The sequence below is a fragment of the Loxodonta africana genome, chromosome 26, assembly GCF_030014295.1.
Source record: "Loxodonta africana isolate mLoxAfr1 chromosome 26, mLoxAfr1.hap2, whole genome shotgun sequence".
Classification (NCBI taxonomy): domain Eukaryota; kingdom Metazoa; phylum Chordata; class Mammalia; order Proboscidea; family Elephantidae; genus Loxodonta; species Loxodonta africana.
The window spans coordinates 44,865,828-44,887,171 of record NC_087367.1 but is presented as its reverse complement, the minus strand read 5'-3'; the positions used below and the strand labels follow the sequence as shown (position 1 = coordinate 44,887,171).

The window sequence follows — 21,344 nt, the reverse complement described above, 5'->3', positions numbered from 1 at the left end:
AAAACTAGTGGTCCAACTAGCCAAAGATCTCTTCCAGTGGCACAAAGGAAATTGTAGGGAGATAAGAAGATAACTTTTTAATCTGTACATTTATCCAGCGTTTGAAAATACACAGGGAGCCATAGAAATCACAGTGATCAGTGAATGGGATACCTACATACCCATAACATCCACGAGCTAAGTACATATCCACCCCATCCATGCAGAAGGCTTCTCAAAGTGGGGTTACATGAGAAGTTAATAATTTGCATGTCTGGCTTCCTTTCTCTTTGCCTTTCCCGCTTGTATCTTTAATCACCTAGCATCACAGGTACATGTAAGTAATAAGGAAGCGTTAAGCTCTGACAGGAAGACAAAATCAGAATTAAGGCAACTGTTTAACAATCATGTTCAAATGCAAGCTGGTGAATGAAGAGCTTTATTCTCAAAAAGCCAAATATTCTTGAGAAATCTCAATCACTTTCTCATTCTGGTGAATATTTTCACATTTACTTTGCTTCCACAAACTAAGTGGATATGCATTTTTGAGTGCTGATTTATCGCTAAAAGATATGAGTTAGAAAACTTAAAAAAAAATTTGTACCTATGTATTAAAAAAAAAAACAAAAAACAAAACAAAACAAAAAAACGCATCCATGAAGAAGGAGCCAGGTGTCAGTTTCCGACGGGTGGAACGTTCTCATGGAGGTACTGTAAGGCTAAGTCTGTCCACTTCATTTCTTGTTCTTTAACAGATTCTGTGGTGCCACCATTGTCTTGTTCAGGTTCGGGAAGCTCATTCTGAAATAAAGGACATTCGGGACAATAATATGTTTTGTGTTAACAAACCTCTTAAAACTCAAGAGCACTTAGAATTAACACCTGTGAGTTCTTATGAACAGTAAGCATAATTGATAGAAGTATATTCTTAAAAAAGAGCTAAAATAAAAAGATGTGAAGAAAACATCAGAAGTATTGCTGCAATGTGGCCTGGCCCTTCTACAGTGGGGAACGATGGCTATTATGACATTTATACAGGAGGCAGGAGGATCCAAGCTGGCTCCAGCATTTGCTGGTAACTCTGGCCAAGGTAACCAACCCCTCAGAGCGAACCAAAAAAAAAAAAAAAAAAAAAAAACCACAAAACCCAGTGCCACTGAGTCGATTCTGACTCATAGCAACCCTATAGGACAGAGCAGAACTGCCCCAGTTTCCAAGGAGCACCTGGCAGATTCGAACTGCTGACCCTTTGGTCAGCAGCCATAGCACTTTACTACTACGCCACCAGGGTCCAGAGCCAACATGCCCATATAATATAGGAAGTAGGGACACTAAAATTGTATAGAAACAGCTGAGACTCCCCCTAGTAGTGGAGCTGGGCAACACAAAACAAAGCAAATTACCAATTCATATCCCACCAACAATTTGCTTAAAATGGCAAGCCATGGGCCACACAATCAACTGGAAGTAGAATCTAGGATAGTTTGCTTATATTTTAAATTTATTGCTACCAGAACTCTGCTTTGTACCAGTGTCTCACTGATAGCAATATGCTTCTTTTCAGTTACCTGGATTTAGACATTTTTTAGGGTCAGCATACTATTACTAAATACCCAGACTTAATGCTTTCCCACTGGATTCCAATTTGCAGTACATGAATATTTTTATACTTTAAAATAATGTTTAATACATATGTTTACTTATAACTGTACAAATATATTTGAATCACATCTTGCTCTACAAATTTAAGACTGAGATTCAAACACATTTGTACAAATTAAAAAAAACTATCGTTTATCTTAAAGCAATAATAAACACAAACTTAAAAAAAAGAATAGTTTAGTTTCAATAATTATTTATAGCTTATAAAGCAGAAACAGGTCCTTGGTTAACGAATTATTTAGACGCAGACAACATTGCTTAATTTCATCCTATCTGTGGTTTAAGTTTCCTAAAATAATGTGTCTTTCAATTGGCACTATTTCTTTTGCAATGAATGTCAACATATAAAATTGCATATATTCCTGAAAAACAAAAACAAACATATTATAAACACAATCATCCAATGTTTAAAGCGGTCAGAATTGTTTGCAGCTCCTTCTATCAAAAGTGGAGTCTATTCCACAGTCTTGAGTTTGGACTGGCTGTGTGGCTTGCTCTGGCCAACAGGCTGCAGCTACAGTGCCAGTGTGCCAGTTCCGAGCCTGTCTTTCAAGGCCTGGCAGTTTTTTCCCATGCTGCCCTGGGAACCCTGAGACAGACAGCCATGTGAAGTCTGGGCTGGCGGCTGGATAAGGAGACACTGGACCTAGTTGCCCAATCATCCTAGCCAACGACCTGCGAACTGCCAGACACGCGAGGCCATCCTAGATCACCCAGCCTCCAGCCAACCTTCCAGGGAGGTTTTCCAGAGACCAGGGAAGAGAAGAGTGTTTCAAGAGCCTGTTGGTCGAAATGTAGAAGAGAAGCCAGGTTATCTGCTGAGCATCTTTCAGGGAAGCTAGGGCAGATGCGCATTCCAAGGATGTGAGTCCCTAATGATGGCAACAGACCGACAAACCACAGGTGCGGAAGTGAGAAACACAGCTCATATGCCTCAGACGTGCTGCCGCTGCTGCGTGTTCTTCCCCATCTCACCTGCTAAACTCTGATTATCTGGCTTACCGCTGGCTTTGGTGTGCTGGACTGAGCATGGGTCAGAAGATCTGGGTTCTAGTCCTAACCTGGTACCTAACTGAGCAAGTCACTTCACCTCTCTAAGCCACATTTCTCTCCAAAGAAAAAAGTCGGACTAGATGCTCTCCAGAGGCTTCTAAAGCTAGAGAATTTCACAGGTTTGATTTCTCTGCCCTACTAGCTTATCTGTCCATAAATATCCCGCCTCAACTACGGTCCCCCAGATCATACCCTTAACCGCTCATGCTCAGCACAAAGCATAACCTACCAGAGGTATCGCCACATCCTCATAGGGCAGCTTGTCTTCTCGCCACGCATCGTCAATCAAATCCAAGATCCTTCCATCTCTCTGTACCTCGCTGTCCATTCTCCAGCAGCTTTGATCTTGTCAAATCTGTAAGCCAAATAGATTATTTCCAGTACTAAGACTGCCCAGGCTTTCCGTTTTCTGGTATAACATCACCCTGGGAGAGGCGCACCTTCTAATCTGGGACAGGTGACAGCCAACTTACTTAAAAGACCCAGCACATCCTCAGCTGATGAATGCTTTAAAAGTGTACCCTGGACAGATATAGCATACACGTGGGAGGGGGAGGCAGCGAGGCCAATTTCACAGTGTGTGAAAGGAGGACAACGTATGTGACGGCCTTGTTCGTGAAACCCTGTTGCCATTGAGTCGATTCCAACTCCTGAGGCCACTGCACACCTAAAACGCAGCTTTTCCCTCCTAGCTGCGCATTTACTTTTCCCCAGGGCTTCGAACCAGTTCTTCCCAGTTCAGTCATGGCCAAGGAATTAACGCTGGAAGAGAAACAAATTTTTAAAATTTAGGTGATCCAGAACCATAAGTGGAACAGAAAAAATTATGGGTCAAAGCCCTGGAATGGGAGACTCAGAAGTGGCATAGTGCACCCTTTAAGGAGCCTGATTTGTGAGAATGGGTTATTGCCAGGAATGAGGAGAGTGACACATTCAAAGCAGCATGGTCAGCCACCATCTTTGAGCCAGGCACCACTGCTTCTTACTGCGCAAAATCCGAAGGGCAAGATATTTGGTTGCCATGCAACCCATATGCTGCCTTTGGTTTTCAAGGAGATTAAGTTTCTAACAGGGCTTCGACACCTGTAATTTTTCCTGTCTCCTGGGCCATGACCGAACCAATTCAAAGCCTTGCTTTTCCCTGATTATGAGGCCTTTGATGAGTTCCTGACTCATAACTGCCTGCTAAGTCCCGTGTCCATCCCCTCACAGATTTCCTGCACTACATTTACAAAAGTCTCTGCCTTTGTTGGCGTTTTTAAGATACAAGAGTTAAACGAAAAACTGAACTGAGTTACACATAGTGGCCAAGAGCAGATCTGACACAAATCCTCAAGGCAAGAAGATTTCAGCAGTCGAGCTACCTCCTTTCTTAAAACAGAACCCTGAGCGAGCTCTGAAAAGGGCCTCTCCAGGTGAACGGTGGCAGGACCCCATGCTGCCCCAGTTTCTGCTTCCACGTGGGGTTTCTTCCCTGGATTCTTATCGCCGCTCCCCGTTTAATAATCTGGTTCAAGTGGTCAAGATACTTACTTAGCTCCTTGACCCTGATTCCTCACATTTCCTCCTGAAACTGGTGCAATCTAACTGAAAAGGCTGGGCAGCTTGGTGGGTACCTCTGGGTTCCCAATCTCCAAGTTTAGGCTCTGTCACTTCATCACGGGAACCACTTTACTGTGCTCCTTGCTACAAAGGTGCCATCCTGAAGGCCTGGAGGACACCGGCACCAAAGGCACTCTAGTCACTCTCAGTTTCAGAAACAGCAGAGACTCATAAAAGAATGGTCTTTGGGGGTGGAATCCAGTTCCTTCATACAGGCCTGTACGTAGTCCAAATAGTGTAACTGCACAATAGCCCAAACACTGGGGCAATAATTACACAGGTTGGGGTAGGGCAAGTTTTTTACTCTTGTAAGGATCCAGGCAAAACTGTGAAGCAAAAGGTGCCCAGCTATCTTTGCCACCAGTAAACTAGTTTAGGAAGATCGTAATATTTCACTTAAGAATTACTCCACTATACCGACAATGTCAATCAAGTTGAAAGATCCTGTGTTTAGGAAATTTACACACAAGGCTTTTTCACTTTCGGTTCCAGTTATACCTGTGGAGTTGCTGTCCTCCAAGGGCGCTCCTTTGTCCTGCTACCACTCCCTTTGTCCTTTCTGCTCTGTTCCCTTCCCCCATGCCCCCCTCACTTTTCTCCACTGATTCAAACCTGCAGATTTTTCCAGGCCCACACAGATTTCACCATTCCTAAAATTTTCTGAAATCACTAGAGTTTTAGTTAATTTCTGTTCTTGCTTTTTGTCATTACGATCCACTAACCAAGTCAGGGCAGCATTGTGGCCCACTGATTAAAAAAATATTATCTCCAATTGTTATATATAAATTTGGTTATTAATGACTCTTCGGCATACCTTTCCCCAATTTTGTTTCTATCGCTTTTCACCTGTTCCTCTCTCAAACACCTCCAATCCTGTCACACCTCCCAGCCCTTGCACTTATAGCCGCCCTTTCCCTATCACTAACTCCTACTTTTTTCCCCAATCTGGCACTGGATTCAACACCCCATTCCTGGGGTTAGGTGGCTTCACGATTAATGGACTGGAGAAGTGGGAAGCATCAATATAAGCATGTCTAAGACAAGCGGAAGGTGCCCTGGTGCCACAGTGGTTAAAGTGCTCGGCTGCTAACCCAAAAGTCATTGAAACCAATGACGAACCCACAAGCCACTTAGGGAGAAAAATGTGGCAGTCTGCTCCCTAAAGAAACCCTGGATGCCGAGTAGTGGTTAAGTGCTACGGCTGCTAACCAAAGGGTCGGCACTTCGAATCTGCCAGGCGCTCTTTGGAAACTCTATGGGGCAGCTCTACTCGGTCTTATAGGGTCCTATGAGTCGGAATCGACTCGACGGCAGTGGGTTTGGTTTTGGTCTGCTCCCTAAAGATTACAGCCTTAGAAACTCTATGGGGCAGTTCTACTCTATCCTACAGAATCGCTGTAACTCGGAGCGAACTGGAGGCAGTGGGTTTTTGGTATTAGGACACGGCCACTGTCCCAAGCACTCACCACACTCGACCGAATACACTTGCAATTTACTAAACAAACTTTTCTCTCCCACGCCTTTGTGCCTACACATGTGTTAGCCCTAACGCCTGGGGTGCTCTTTTCTCTCATCTCGGCTAAACCTCCATCTAAAAGATCAGCTCCAGGTAAGCCTCCTGCCGACGGTATTCTCCCAGCCTGAGGAGAGCGCGACGCCCAGCCCTCCGCGGGTCCTAGCGTCTCCCGGCGCATGGAGCGGCCACACTACGGGCTCGTTACGTGTCTTCCCAGAAGGGCGGCGCGCGTTCCCTGAAACACGGACACGTTTTACCCATCTCTGCTTCACGGCCCTGAGAACGTATTTACAGAATCAAGCAGAACGATCTTTCCTTCGCCAGAACCGTCCTCACGGGTCACCACCGTCTACACCCCTGTGCGTGTGGCCGCCCCACAGCCGCGGCTTCCGGCCTGAGGCTGCACAGACCGAATACGGAGGCCGGGAGGGGGTCCTCCGCCGCCCGGACGCGCCTTTTCGCCCCACGAGGCGTGCGGTGCGGGCGGTAACTCCCAGTGAGAGAGGTAAGGTCACCGACTTCGGCCAACGGCAGACGGGGAGGAGACCCAACACAAAGAGCGAAGGCCTCCTCGCCCTCCCCAGACCTGGGCCGGGAGCGCGGGAAGCTCTCCCCAGCACCCAGCCCACCGCGGCCTCGCTTCCGCCGAGCACGCCCCTCTCGCGCGTTCCCGGATGTGGGTGAGCCCATTTGCGCGCGCAGAGGGGAGGTCCTGAAAGGACACTTTCAAGGAAGAGTGAGGGGGGAGTGGGCGGAACGAACGTGCTAACGACAGAGCCGGGACGTAGGGCTGGTGGGGACGCGCGTGCGCGTCCCCGGCCCGAGGTAACGGCGGGAAGGGTCGGGGGCGCGCTCGCGGTACCCCGGTAACCGCCTGTGCGCTTGGCGCAGCGGGTGAGGGGCGGGCTCGTTCGGAGGGCGACCTGGCTGCAGTGGTGCCGCCGGCCGCGGGGCCGCATGGCCTGGTCCCCGCCGCCGCCGCCCGCAAGCCGCCAAGCCCGTCTCGGCGCCCCTCCGCGCCCCGCCCCTCGGCTATGCTGCGCGCTTCCTGCCGACCTGTGAAGGCGGACGTAGCGGCGCCTGGCGCGCGTTCCGGGCCTGCCAGGTGGTCAGCCTTGCTGGAGCCCGGCGGCGGGGAGGGGTGCTTCGGAGAGCAGTCGGGTGGGCGGGCCGCTGGCAGTCCGCTGTTCGTGGCAAAGGCTCCCGCGCGCTCTCCTCCTTACGGTGCTGGTCCCTCAGCACAACCCCTTATCTAGGCTGCTGGATAGGGGCGCATTGACCGGTAAGCAAGGTGCACACGGGTTCACTTGTGTTTACTTCTCTGGAGTGCACAATTTCACCTGGCCCGTAGGTGAATAAGCACAAATTAATAATAAGCACAAGTAAGCCCGTGCGTGCCTTGTTTATTGGACAATCTGTCCCTGCTGCTGGATCTGATTAGAATTTTCTAGGATTGTTGCTGATTTATTGCAGGTAGTACCGGCTCATGAATGGTTGGGTGGTTAACAATTTTAAAAAAGCGAATTCGTTTTAAAAATGCTAATATTTAGTACAGGAAGTACGAGGATGTGGCAAAATGCGGGAAGGACTGAAGTTGGGGAACCCTGAACTGATTGCTCCATGCGTGCAAGTCAGGACTGGGAACCACGTAAGAGTGGGTTAAAAACGGCGATTCCTTAGAAACACTTTAATCCTGAAAATAGAGACAGTAAATCTAGCTCGTGATGGGGTTTTTCTTGTGTCCCTGTAACATCAGGAGAGAAATATAAGGCTATCAGAGACTAGTCTTTTTTTGTAATTAACAGTGCAGTACACTTCCATAAAGTAGTTTCCCCTGAGCACTTAGTTTTTGCGTCTGATTCCCTAAACCGATTTTTAAAGAAAGCTACTTTATTTCTTTAATAAAGCGATATTGTAGATTCCCATATTTGTACAGGTCCTTATAAATGCTCATGTTAGCATTTAGTTTTTATTTCATAGAGATGAAGAAAAAAACAATCCATTTTGGTGGAGTCAATCCCAACTCAGCGACCATATAGGATAGTAGAACTGCCTCACAGTTTCCAAGGAGCTTCAAACTTAAAACCTTTTGGTTAGCAGCTGAGCTCTTAACCACTGTGCCACCAAGGCTGTAGATGAAGAGGAAATCATAATAATGATCATCAACTACACTTTACCTTCAAATATTTACGTTTATACTTAAACCAAAACAAAACAAAAAAATGATCCAGTTCATCCCGACCCATGGCGACCTCATGTGTGTCAGAGTAGAACTGTTCTCTGCAGGATTTTCAATGGTTTATTTTTCAGAAGCAGGTTGCCAGGCCTTTTTTCTGAGGTGCATCTGGATGGACTTGAGCCTCCAAACTTTTGGTTAGCAACCCAGCACATTAACCTTTGCACCACCCAGAGATTCCATACACTTAATAGCTAGAGCTTAATGATACAATAAAAAGTATATCTTTTCTTATTTGGAATACAATACTGTCTTTAATTTTTATCCTGAATTCAGAAGGTTTGAAAAAATTATTCATTCTTATAAATTTCCATTTGTTTCTCAAACTTGCTTGCTGCTTGCCTTTTGACTATGTCATTATCAGAGATAGGTATAATTTTAGAAAAGGCTTTAAACTAAAATGGATTAGAGATTTATAAACATTTGGATTGACACTGCCATTTAAAATGATGTAAATTCAGATGTAAAAAATTTGTGATAAGTATATATATTAATTGTACTGATGCCATTTTCCTCCACTTAAGAGGTAGAAGCCCTTAGCCTTATGGTGCTCACTTATGGTGTAGTGGTGGATATGATGACCATCAGTAGTCCACTCTCTCATTAGATCATTCCTTTTTTTTCCAATGTTGACTTGTTCTGCCAAAGCCAATTATGACATAAGGTTTCAGGAATTGAATTTCTGATTTTTATGTTACTTACGGGTTTTTCCCTCCAAGAACAGAGGTTTCTTTTTTCAGTTTTACAAAACCATGATACTGTCATCACACCTACAAAATTAATAATTCTATAATGTCAATATCCAGGCAGGGTTCAGATTTCACCAACCATCCCATAAATGTCTTTACAGTTCGCTTGTTTGGATGAAAGTCTTGTAAAGATCTACCCACATGTTACATTTGGTTGATATACTTTTTAAGTCTGTTACAATCTTAGTAATTCGCTTTTCTCTTTCCCCTTTTTTCATTGCCATCTAGATTTAGCTGGTTGTAGCTACGTGGTATCCTTTAACTTGTACCTCTGTTATTTCTGCTAAACCATTAGATATAGAACTGCACTGTCCAATATGGTAACCACCAGCCAACTGTGGCTATTTAGATTAATTAAAATTAAAAATTTATTTCATTAGCTGCATTAGCCACATTTTAAGCCCAGTCACCCATAATTTCCGTAATTGCATAAAGCTCTGTTGAAGAGCACTTACCTATAAGCTTGATCATATTCACCCTTGATTTTTTTCTTTTTTTGATGAGTGGGGGCAAGAATATTTTATAGGTGCTGCAGTGTACTTGCTATTGTATCTTTGTCAGGGGGGCAGGTAGTGTCTGAGTGGTCTCTTTTTGTGAACAGTGGGTTCAGGTGTTGTTAGCCCAATCCATTCATCATAAAAGCTCCTATGAGCGGTTCACCTGTTGGTAAAATACTTTTGTGGGTTAGATTTACTGTATCCATTATTGCGGTATTTTCTGTCAAGTTGATTCTGACTCATAGTAATCCTATAGGACAGAGTAGAACTGCCCCATAGGGCTTCCAAGGCTGTAATCTTTACAGAAGCAGACTGCCACATCTTTCTTCCATGGAGTAGTTGGTGGGTTCAAACTGCAGGCCTTTCAGTAAGTAGCCGAGCATTTAACCAACGCACCGCTAGGGCTCCTAATCATTGCATTGTTGTTGTTAGGTGCCATCCAGTCCTTCTAACTCATAGCGACCCTATGTACAACAGAACAAAACACTGTCTGATCCTATTATTATTGCATTAAAAAAAAAACCAAACCTGTTGCCATCGAGTCGATTTCGACTGATGGTGACCCTATAGGACAGGGTACAACTGCCCCATCAGAGTTTCCAGGGAATGCCTGGCGGATTCAAACTGCCGACCTTTTGGTTAGCAGCCATAGCACTTAACCGCTACGCCACCAAATTATTGCATTAGGGTTTGCAAAATGGTGATTTTGCAATTTTTTCATTATTTCTGTATTTATTAGGTGGAAATCTTTTATGAAGGATGACTTTCCCTCATCAGCTATTTGATTATCCTGACATACAGTTTGTATAGGAAAGGTGAGAAAAATGCTTACCTCTTTCCCTCTTTTCAGACTACAGTAATGAGTCGGTGCCCTAGCAACTTCCAAAGGTAACCATGCAGGTTTTTGCTTTTTTTAATTTTTTATCATCATATACTCATAGATTTGAATATATTTTAACTGTTTTGACCTATTGGAATCATTGTTCTTTTCTTTGATAGTCAAATTGTACTATCTTTAACTAGCTGAAGTCCTTTTAAGTTGGCTCTTGTTCTTTTTGACATGACTCCAGTAGTCTCTGATAATTTTCTTGCTTCCTAGTAAAACATATTCCTGGTCATCTATACATTTCTGGCCTCCAAGGAGCCCTGGTTCCTTTTAGGTGGTCATTGGTTCTACAATTTACAGTAGCCAGAGCTAAAAGAGAAGTGTACAGAGTTCACAATGACATTTCCAGTTTAATATGATAGATTTTTTTTTTAAATCATGTGTTTGATTTTATATTTGTATCTTTTTCTCTTGCTGAAAATCTTGGTACCTAATGTCATTAAATATTTCTTTTTTGCCTTATCCTATAATTATGTAATGGTTTCAAATTAACAATACCAATTATTGTTATTATTCATATTCATATAATTCATATAATTATATTATTATTCATATAATTCGCAAGTGGTGTTTAGGATTTCTTTGCAGTTCTTTTTTATCCTTAGTTTGATATGTGCAATAAAATTATTTTATTAAAGGCATATGAAATAATTTAAATGGCAGGCTGCCAACTTGATATTTAGTTGATTCACTTATTTCATTTTGTTTCCAGCCTTTCAGTATTGCTTTTTAAAAATTTTGATTGGTTTTGTTATATGTAAAGCATTAATGTAGCTCCTATAAAACAAACCAAAAAAAAAAAAAAAAACTCTTGCCACCTCGTGGGTTCCAGCTAATGGCAGCCCCCTGTGTTACAGAATAGAACTGTTCCATAGGGTTTTTGTTGCCTGTAATCTGCACGAAAGCAGATTGCAGGGCTTTTCTTCTGTGGTGCTGTTAGGTGGGTTGGACCACCAACCTTTAGGCTAGCAGTCGAGTACATACTGTTTGTGCCATTTGGGGACCTTCCTATAAAACAAGTCCCTGTAAAATAAGGTACATCCAGAGAAGTATAGCTTTCATCCTTGTTGCCTCCACCCCACTTGTTTTCCCTCCTGTGAGTAATCATTTTTAGCAGTTTTAGGCTTATCTTTCCATAAAAAACAAATATACTTAGAAGCAAATATATATAAAAGATAGTACTTACATGTACTCTTGCATCTTGCTTTTTTCACCTGTATGTCTTGCCATTATGTTTTTTAACTGCCACCGAGTCAGTACCTGACTCATGTCCACCCCATGTACAACAGAACGAAACGCTTCTGGGTCCTGTGCCATCCTGTCTTAGTTATCTAGTGCTGCTGTAACAGAAATACCACAGGTGGATGGCTTTAACAAACATACCTTTATTCTCTCACAGTTTAGGAGGCTAAAAGTCCAAAATACGGTTTCGCCTCCAGGGGAAGGCTTTCTTCTCTGTTGGCTCTGGGGGAAGGTCCTTGTCATCAGTCTTCTCCTGGTCTAGGAGCATCTCAGTGCAGGGACCCTGCGTCCAAAGGACGTGCTCCGCTCCTGGCTCTTCTTGCTTAGTGGTAATGGGGTCCCCCTCTTCTCTGCTCACTTCTCTCTTTTATATCTCAAAAGAGGTTGACTCAAGATACAGCCTAATCCTGTAGATTGTGTCCTGCCTCATTAACATCATAGAGGTAGGATTTACAGCACATAGTGTTACCCAGTTAGGGCCCGTGCCCTGGAGCAGTTGAGCCAATGAAATGTACTCCAAGTCAGAAAGAGAGAGAAAGTTTATTAGGAGGTGACACCAATAGGCACTCCAGCAGCAGCACAGCTGTCTTTATGGAGTCTGCACGGTTGGTTGTGATCCATCAGGCTTTCGTTACGTGTAGAGGTCGTTATCCCTCTTTACAGCTTCATAGTACTCCATTGGTAGCGAAATATTCAACCAGTCCTCTGTTAATAGACACTTGTGTTGTCTCCTGCTGCTACAAATAGTGCTGCCGTGAATATCCTTGTGCATATGTCATTTTGTATTTTTGTCACGGTACTTTTGGGATAGATTCCCAGAAGCAGCATTGTTGGATCAAAGGGTAAATGTGTATATTAGTTGCTAGGCATTGCCAAAAGAGCCCTGGTGGTGCAGTGGTGAAGTGCTCTGCTGCTAACCTAAAGGTCAGCAATTCGAACCCACCAGCTGCTCCAGGGGAAGAAGATGTAGCAGCCTGCTTCCGTAAAGATCACAGCCTTGGAAACCCTGTGGGGCAGCTCTACTCCGTCCTACAGGGTCACTATGAGTTGGAATCTACAGCAACGTGTTTTTAGGCATTCCCAAAACCTCCTCTATAGTACTTGTACCATTTTACATTCCTACCCACAAGTTACATCAGAGCCTGTTTTCCCATAACCTGGTCATCAGAGTATATTACTATACTTTTAATTTTTCTTAATCTGATACAGAAGAAAGAGTATCTCAATGTAGCTCCAATTTATCTCTCTCTTACCGTGAACAACATTGAGCATCTTTTCATGTGTTTAAGGTTGTTTCTTTTTTTGTGATCTGCTTGTTCATATTTCTTGACCATTTTTTTCCCTCAATTTTTTATAAGCTCTTTATATATTTGGGTAATTAACCCGTTATGTGTGTTAAAGATTTCAAATACTGTTTTTTATTTGTCTTTTACCTTTGTTTATGGCATTTTTTCCTTGCAAAAGTTAATTTTTATGTACTTAGATGTATCAGTCTTTTCCCTTATTCTTTCTGGATTTTGAAAATTAAAAAAAAATTTTAGTTTTATTGTGAAAAAATCTCTGATAACTTTTCTACTGTTTTTTTCCCTCTTAAGTTTAAATAGGAGCCTTTCTGGGAAATGGTAAATAATATTTATTGTTCATTGGAACAGCCATAGTTTATCAGCTGAAATATATCTGACACATAAGAAAAACCCACTGCTGTCGAGTTGCCTCTGACACATAGCGACATAGTATATACATCTTTGCAATTACTGTGGCGCCAAGGCAAGTAAAGGGACGAAGCACTGTTGTCCTCCTGTAAACTAGACTAAGTAGTTAGCCATCTTCCTTCTTATAGTATGCATTTTCTCATAATTCTGTTCTGAGTTTTTTATTTTATTTTCGTGCTCCATTTTGTGGATAATTTGGTTTGGGGCATATTCTCTGGCTGTTTTTCATGAAGAGGTTGAATTAGAGCTCTGAAGTCTTTTTCTAGTTCTTAAATTACAGTATGTTAATACACTTCAAAATTTCTCCTATTATCAGAATCCTATTTGTATTATTTTTTTCCCTGAAACTTAAAGTGTATTATTCCTGTTCCCCAGACTTCATGAGAAAGTCTGTTTTTCCTTCAACCATGCTATTCCAGAGTCCACTGACTTAAAGCAGCCTTCATTCCAAGGAAAAGTTATAATTAACGGATACTGGTTGGTGACTTGTTCTAACTGCAGAAATGATGAAGGTCGCCTGTACCAGTTGTAGCCATTTAACCACGTTAGCATTTTATGTTCATGGCAGTGAGTAGCAGATTGTAAAATATATTTATTTACTTAAATTTGTATTTAATATTATTGACAAGGAAATCTAACCTTACATAATTATTTGTCACATGGCACAGGCAAAGAAGAAAACAAGGTAACAGTGCATAGAGTTAAGGTCAGGTTGGTTAGGACGGGAATCAGTGGTACAGCCGTGAGGCGCTCAGAGGTCTGCAGAATAACCTGAGTCCTTTGACTCCTTGCTGTTTACTTGATCCTAAGGAATAACACTGATGGGGTTTGGTGGCTACTTAAGGAAATGGTATTTATGAACTCTAGCTGTTGTCCTGGACTGTTACATGTCTATAAAACATTTTTTCCTTTGCTACCTGTATTCTTTTCTTTTTAATTTTTGTCATGGTGAAATATATGTAACAGAACATTTCAACCATTTTTATATGTACAAATAAGTGACATAAACTACATTTACCACTGTCTGTTTCCAAATTTTTCATGAACCTTAACTCTGCACTTCTTCAGCAGTGTCTTCCTTCCCCACTTCTGCCTGTCCCAGGTAACCACTAATGAAACTTGATCTCTATGCGTTGGCCTATTCTGTTTCATCTAAGTGAATGGTATAATATTTGTCCTTTTGTATCTGATTTATCTCACTCAGCATAATGTTTTCTATGTTTAATCCTATAGTAGTATTTATCAGGACTTCGTTTCTCTTTATGACTGAGTAATATTCCATTGTATGGATATAAAATGTTTTACTTATCCATTCATCTGTTGATGGACACTTGGGTTGTTTCTACCCGTTGGCTATTGTGAATAGTGGTACGTGAACATTGGTGTACAGCTACGTATTTACATCCTTGCTTTTAATTCTTTTGGGTATATACCTAGGAGTGGAATTGCTGGGTCAGAGGTATTTCTGTGTTTTAAGATTTTAAGGTACCATCAAACTGTTTTACATAGCAGCTGTGCCATTCTACAGTTCATTCAGCCGTGGATGAGGGTTCCGATTTCTCCACATCCTTGTCAGCACTTGCTACTTTCCTTTTTTTCCCATATAATAACCGTCCTGGTGAGGGTGAAGTGGTGTCTCATTCTGGGTTATTTATATATTTATTTACATTGTAATGTTTAATTTCTTAGCTTAGGTAGTGGGTCAAGTATATTATATTCTTTTTTTTTTAAATAATGTTTTATTTTTGGTAAAATTTTATGCGGCAGATTAGGTTCCCATTTAATAATTTCTCTGCAGTTTGTTTAGTGTCATTGATTACATTTTTCATAACATGTCAACTTTCTAATTATTTCCCTTCAAGTAATCTAGTTTCCCTGCCCCTTTGCCTTCTCATCCTTGTTTTAGAATAAGTGTTGACCATTTGGTCTCACGTAAATGAATTTTTAGATGAAGTTTTGAAAGAGTAGAATACTCTTGGGTGGTATTGTTTATTTTACGAGCCAATCTGTTATACCAATTCATAGAATATTTTCAGTTCAAGGCTAAGGAGTATCTCAGGGAGTCCTCCAGCCTCAACCAGTCCAGAAATTTTGGACTTTTTTAACAATTTGAGTTCTGTTCTACATTTTGCTCCCATTCTATCAGGATCCATCTATTGTGATCAGAACAGTCCGTAGTGGTAGCTGGGCACCACCTAGTTATTTTGGTCTCAGGGTAGATGAGGCCGTGGTGCGTGTAGACTGTTAGTCCTGTAGACTAGTTTCTTCTCTGAGTCTTTGGTTTCCTTCTTTCTCTTTTGCTCTGAATGCATAGGGACCAAAAGTTGTGTCTTAGATGGCTGCTTCCAAGCTTTTTAGACCTCAGATGCTACTCACCAAACTAGGATGTAGAACATAAACTCTATGTCCTATATTGTGCCAATTGAGTGAGTTGTCCCATGAGACTGTGACGTAAGCCTTCGTATTCTGTAAACCAATCCCATGGGGTATTTGGTTAAGATGTGAAGTAGCCGTATTTGTGCCCACTTTGTGCTTTATTGTACATATTTATATATATGGATGCATATAGTTATATACATATATACCTGCATATAGGTATATCTTCATATGCCCACATATATATATATATACACGTACCTATATGCTTGTATGCACATATACATACACATATAACCACATATATTTTTTAGTTGTTGCATATTAAACCCTTTTAGGTATATGATTGCCAAATATTTTCCTGCAATATTAGGTTGTTTCTTCACTTTACTGGTAAAGCCTTTTAATGCACGAAAGTTTTTAATTTTGATGACATCCCATTTGTCTGTTTTATCTTTTGTTACTTGTGTTTTTGATGTTACTTGAAGCATTACTCCCATGTTTTGTTCTAAGAATTATATGGTTCTCATTCTTACACTTAGATCTTTGATCCATTTTGAGTTAATTTTCATATATGGTGTGGATTTGCATGTGGAAATCCAGTTCTTCCAGCACCATTTATTGAAGAGACTCTTCTTTCCCCATTAAATGGACCTAGCACCCTTATTAAAAATCAGTTGAACATAGATATACAGGTTTATTTTTGGATTCTCAATTCTATTTCATTGGTTTATTGTGTATTATTATACTAGTAGTAGACTGTTTTGATTACTGAAGCTTTATAGTATGTCTCGAGATTGGGAAGTGTGAGTTCTACGGTGTTGTTCTTTTTCAAGACGACCTCGGCTATTCAGGCACCCTTGCAATTCCATATAAATTTGAGGATTGGCTTTTCCATTTCTACAAAGAAGGCTGTTGGAATTTTGATAGGGATTGTATTGAATCTATAGATTGCTTTGGGTAGTATTGACATCTTAATGATAATAAGCGTTCTAATCCATGAACACCGAATATTTTTCCATTTATTTAACTCCCATCATTCTTAATGTGCCTCCTTAGAATTGAGGGTGGGTGGTATGAGGTAGGAAACCCTGGTGGCGTAGTGGTTAAGTGCTACGGCTGCTAACCAAAGAGTCGGCAGTTCGAATCCACCAGGTGCTCCTTGGAAACTCTATGGGGCAGTTCTACTCCGTCCTGTAGGGTCGCTATGAGTCGGAATCGACTTGAGGGCACTGAGTTGGGTTAAAAAAAAAAACACATTTCCCCTTTGACTTGTGGGACTCCCAATTTCTTCCTTTCATATTGTAAAAGGGGTCTGTGTCAGCGTCCCTGTCCCTCAGCTAGAAAGCTCCTACCTCCGCCCTGGCCCACCCTTGCATTAGAAACTAGGGTTATCATTCACACGGGGGAGGCTTTATTTAACTTGTTCTACTTTTAGTCTAAATTATATTTTGTTCTAACATTTCTTGAAGTGATAGTCTTTGACTGCTTCTACAGTCATTTTAAGAAGTGCTGCTTTTCCTCACTGTTATTTGTATACTTTCACATTCTTGTCAGTTGGATGTTAGAATTTAAAAATGAATTTTTTCCTGACTGTGATTCTTTTGCTTTCCCAGTTGCCAAAACAAAGGGGATTTGGTGATGGAGGCTTTGTTGGAAGGAATGCAAAATCGGGGACATGGCGGGTAAGTTTGCTTTTAACCCTAAGCTTTTCACTGCAGTTTTAAAAATATATTCTAGTTATGCTTCTGATTATAATGTCCTTTGGGTACAGAAGTGTCTTTAGTACAAGTGTTAAATGCCAAGCTGATCCATGTTCCATGCGTAGACAGCATCTCTCTTTGGGGTGTTTGCCTCATTTTAGCAATGTGAACATGCACACTTGCCTTCAGCCCAGCTTGAGTTCTCTAGTCTGAAAAGGGAAAAGTACAGAGGTTTTCCTGGCATGAAGTCCAAATGCTGAGGGCTTTTATTTTTTTTATTGTGCTTTAAGTGAAAGTTTACAGCTAAAGTTACTTTCTCATACAAAAATTTATACACACATTGTTATGTGACCCTAGCTGCCATCACTATAACGTGACAGCACACTCCTCCTTTCCACCCCAAATTTCCTTGTCCTTATTCAACCAGCTCCTATCCCTTTCTGCCTTCTCATCTTGCCTCTGGACAGGAGCTGCCCATTTAGTCTTGTGTATCTACTTGAAATAAGAATCATACTCTTCACAAGTATTATTTTATATATTATAGTCCAGTCTAACCTTTGAAAAGTTGGCTTCGGAAATGGTTTTAGTTCTGGGTTAACAGGGAGTCCAGAGGTCATGTCTTCTGGGGTTCCTCCAGTCTTAGTCAGACTGTTAAGTCCGATCTTTTTGCTAGAATTTGAGTTCTAGACCCCACTTTTCTCCTTTTTCTCCAATCAGGGACTCTCTGTTGTGTTCCCTGTCAGGGTGGTCATTGGTGGTAGCCGGGTACCATCTAGTTCTTCTGGTCTCAGGATGCTTTTTATTTTAAAAAACATTTAAACCATAGAAGTTTACAGCTCTCTATGGCCATTGCAGGGAACCTCTTTGAATCCAGTACATCTGTGATGCACACCTCTGTTTCCAGGTCCCTCTATACCATGTACTTGCTGCATTATCTGCTATCTCCTGTAACTTGGAAGGACATCAGTAAATTTCCAATATTAAGATAGACTGTAGTAAAATTGTAATAATAAGGTGGGAAGGAATACTTGAAATAAATCTGCCCCAAGAATGGGTTTCTTGAAATAGCTCTTAAAATTATATTATCACTTTTCTGGCAGGTAGCCTGAAAGCTTCTAAGGCTTTTTATTTTGGCTAGATGAGAATAGGACATACAGGCTTGTCTGAACTCTTCCTGAAAGCTTCTCAAACATCTTACGAAAGAGTTAGTTGTTGGTTGTGGAAGCTTCACATCACAAGCCAGACCCAAAATATCAGTCTTGTGTTTGACCAAATGACTTAGTCTTTAGGTTGAGCTTTAAAGAAAACCCACTGCCATCGAGTTAATTCCAACTTATAGTGGCCCTGTAGGACAGGGTAGAATTGTCCTGTAGGGGGTTTCCAATCTTTGTGAATGAAGACTGCCACATCTTTTTCCCGTGGAGTGGCTAGTGGGTTTGAACTGCTGACCTTTAGGTTAGCAGCCGAGCGCTTTAACCACGGCGCCACTAGGGCTACTTTAGGTTGACCATTAGGGAAGATAACATATTCTTTAGAATAAACAATCATCGTAATATGAGTATAAAAAGCAAAAGTCAGAAATCATGTTGTTTGCTTCTGGTAATTTACTTATCGGCATTGTTCCTCTTTAGGTAGGTTTACGTCTTGGTATGTTTTTACAAGTGAAGGATGAAAAGCCACTTGGACGTATGTTCTGTGTTCTTACTGGTCTGTGTTATTTATAGGGGATTTTTGACATCTTGCGAAGCAGAACTACAGGAGCTCATGAAACAGATTGACATAATGGTGGCTCATAAAAAGTCTGAATGGGAAGGTCAGACACGCTCTCTGGAAACTCGCCTGGACGTCCGTGAGCAGGAACTCAAGACTCTTGGGAGTCAGCTGGAGGTGAAACGCAAAGAGGTAAAGCAGCCGCTTCACTCATCTTTTTGATATTTCAACCTTCCTTTTATATTAAGCATGTTTCTTAAAAATTTGTTCAAGAAAACATTCGTATACCAAGTTAGCTTCTGTATTGTCTTTTATTATAGTTCTGATGGTTTCTTTTAGAAGGAAAATTTATTGTGGAAATAGATAAGAATGCTAATATTTATTTCAAGGATCGTATTACCTTGGTTATATATAATACATAGATGATTTCTTTAAGAAAATGGAAAAGGGTGTCCCCCGATCATTGTGTAACTTCATCCTATTACACATCTCTGTTTATTCGCTGAGTTTAGTGAAAGTTGTTTTTGGTTAGTGTAAAAAAAAAAAATAAGCCCAAAGTTCAACAATTTGCCTCTTTTGTTTAGAAAACCCTTTTGAAAGTATTTGTATTTGACCATTGTTAAAAATGAGAGGGAAAGAAAGAAAAGAGAAAAATAAAAATCACTTGCAATCCTACCGCCCATAGATATTGGTGATTTGGGAGAAGAGTTTAATAATACTTGCTGATTGATTTCTCATAATTTATCTGGTACAGTAGGAAGGAGTATACCAAATAATGAAAGAGAAGTAGAAAGCACTTGTAATACTAGAGTTGCCTTTAAATTTCTGCTCTGAATATCCGTCTAAGAAGGATTGGAAAAGTTGTAGGGAAACACTGTCCCAAGCGCCATTGTGATGGGCGTTCTTACCAGCAGGATCACTACTCATTAATGCCCTTATCAGGTTATTCATGTGCACTTCAGTCAGTGGTACACGCTGAGATTATGGTTTTGTCAATAACACTTATCGGAAGTATTTTAGAAATGTTTCAGGTAACAAAGAATAGGGTAGGCTCAATAAAAGTGTTTTTATGCTTTTCAAAAGAATCTCTCAACAGCTGGTCATTTGCACTTTGGATCAAACAGTATATAGTAATATTGGTTGTTCGAATTCAGTTTTCTGGGAATGCCATTTGCCAAACTGGAATTTATTTTAAAATTTGTTTAAAGCTTTTAGAATCTATTACAAAATTCCACCTCATGCAAAGATATAGAAGGTGGTAGAAAAAGTACGTGGAATGATAATCATGTTTGTTTTTTTTAAATTGTGATTTAGCTAGGGTGAGTGCCCCTTTTCTGGTAAAATACTTTAGCTACTACTTCTTTATTTCTCCTAGGACAGAACAAAAGTAGCTCTGGATTGTAAGTTAAAGTGAGAGTAGTTTCTTAGTTAAGAAAATCACTATGTATATAGGTATCTAAGTTGTTCATTTTGTTAGAAACCCACTAAAGAAATTCCTGTGTGTGTGATTATGAGAATATTTAACCACTCCAAGGCCAGGTCTGAACTAATTCCTGTCGCTTAGTTTTGGTGTCAGGGGCATTATTGCCATCACTTTATACCTTAAGGAGAAATTAAGGGATACAAAGGATAGTTTCCACAGTAAGGATTTGAAGATTACAAGTTTGCTCTGGGGACACATAAGAAATTTAGAATTGCAGCTGTCTGATCAATTTGCTGCTTCATTGGTTGGGCTGCTGAAAAGTTGATTATGTTTCTAGAAATAATGTACTTTTACCAAACGCTGGTAATGGAAACCTATTCCACAGTGTTTGTGAAATTGTGTTGCATTAAAACATTTCATTCCAGTGAGGTTTATAACATGTTCATAATCTACTTTGAGCAATACGTGATATAAGAACTAGAAAATAAGGTTTTAAGCTTTTGTCATTTGAAGGGGGAAGGCCTAGAAGCAGTCAGCCCTCTAGTGTAAACAACCAACCAAAAACGTCAAACCAAACCCCCTGAGTAGAACTGTCCTATAGCGTTTCCAAGGCTGTGATCTTTACAGAAGCAGACTGCTGCATCTTTCTCCTGTGGAGCCGCTGGTGGATTCTAACCGCTGACCTTTTTTTTGGTTAGCAGCTGAGCACTTTAACCACTTAGCCACCAGGGCTCCAAACAGTGCTATTCACATGACTGATCTGCGATGAGACAAAGAGCTTGCATTGGAATGTAAATCAGCACTGTGTCTTATCATGGAAAAGTTGTGCAAGAAGCAACTTTGAAAACTATAAATTGTGTGTAAATGTACCAGTTATTTAGCTTTCTTCTGTTATCCATACTGACAGTTTCAAACCTTGACTCTGATTTCTCTACCTAATACCACTCCTTCACTCTAAGCATTTAACCTCTTTTTCCTCCTCCTTTTTTGAAAAAGAT

The 21,344-nt window shown here is 41.1% G+C and overlaps 2 protein-coding genes across 13 annotated transcripts in view; one reads left to right on the top strand and one right to left on the bottom strand.

The window, feature by feature from the left end:
• Nucleotides 1-389: 389 nt before the first annotated feature.
• Nucleotides 390-6,437, bottom strand: ANAPC13 (anaphase promoting complex subunit 13). Of its 5 annotated transcripts, none has more exons than XM_010599504.3 (3): nt 6,223-6,437; nt 2,924-3,049; nt 390-780 (listed from the first exon to the last, which is right to left on the bottom strand). In XM_010599504.3, the coding sequence occupies exons 2-3, from the start codon at nt 3,020-3,022 to the stop codon at nt 655-657; spliced, it is 225 nt and encodes a 74-aa protein (XP_010597806.1). In that variant the 5' UTR covers nt 3,023-3,049; nt 6,223-6,437; the 3' UTR covers nt 390-654. The 5 variants fall into 5 exon arrangements, with proteins under 5 accessions (XP_010597806.1, XP_003420037.1, XP_010597803.1 ...); XM_003419989.3 differs by lacking the exon at nt 6,223-6,437 and adding an exon at nt 6,105-6,216; XM_010599501.3 differs by lacking the exon at nt 6,223-6,437 and adding an exon at nt 6,070-6,196.
• Nucleotides 6,438-6,523: 86 nt separating this feature from the next.
• CEP63 (centrosomal protein 63) overlaps nt 6,524-21,344 on the top strand; it is a 79,037-nt gene continuing 64,216 nt past the window's right edge. For 2 of the 8 annotated variants that reach the window (XR_010319493.1, XM_003419988.4), the window contains exons 1-3: nt 6,823-6,917; nt 17,127-17,195; nt 18,938-19,115. Coding sequence is in view for 7 of the 8 variants with exons in the window: in XM_003419988.4 (XP_003420036.3) it covers nt 6,847-6,917; nt 17,127-17,195; nt 18,938-19,115 (318 nt within the window). In the remaining variant the exon portion in view is untranslated. Of the gene's footprint in view, nt 6,638-6,822; nt 6,918-7,006; nt 7,286-17,126; nt 17,196-18,937; nt 19,116-21,344 lie in introns of those variants that run through there. The other 6 variants (XM_023538825.2, XM_023538827.2, XM_023538829.2 and 3 more) reach the window with 6 other exon arrangements.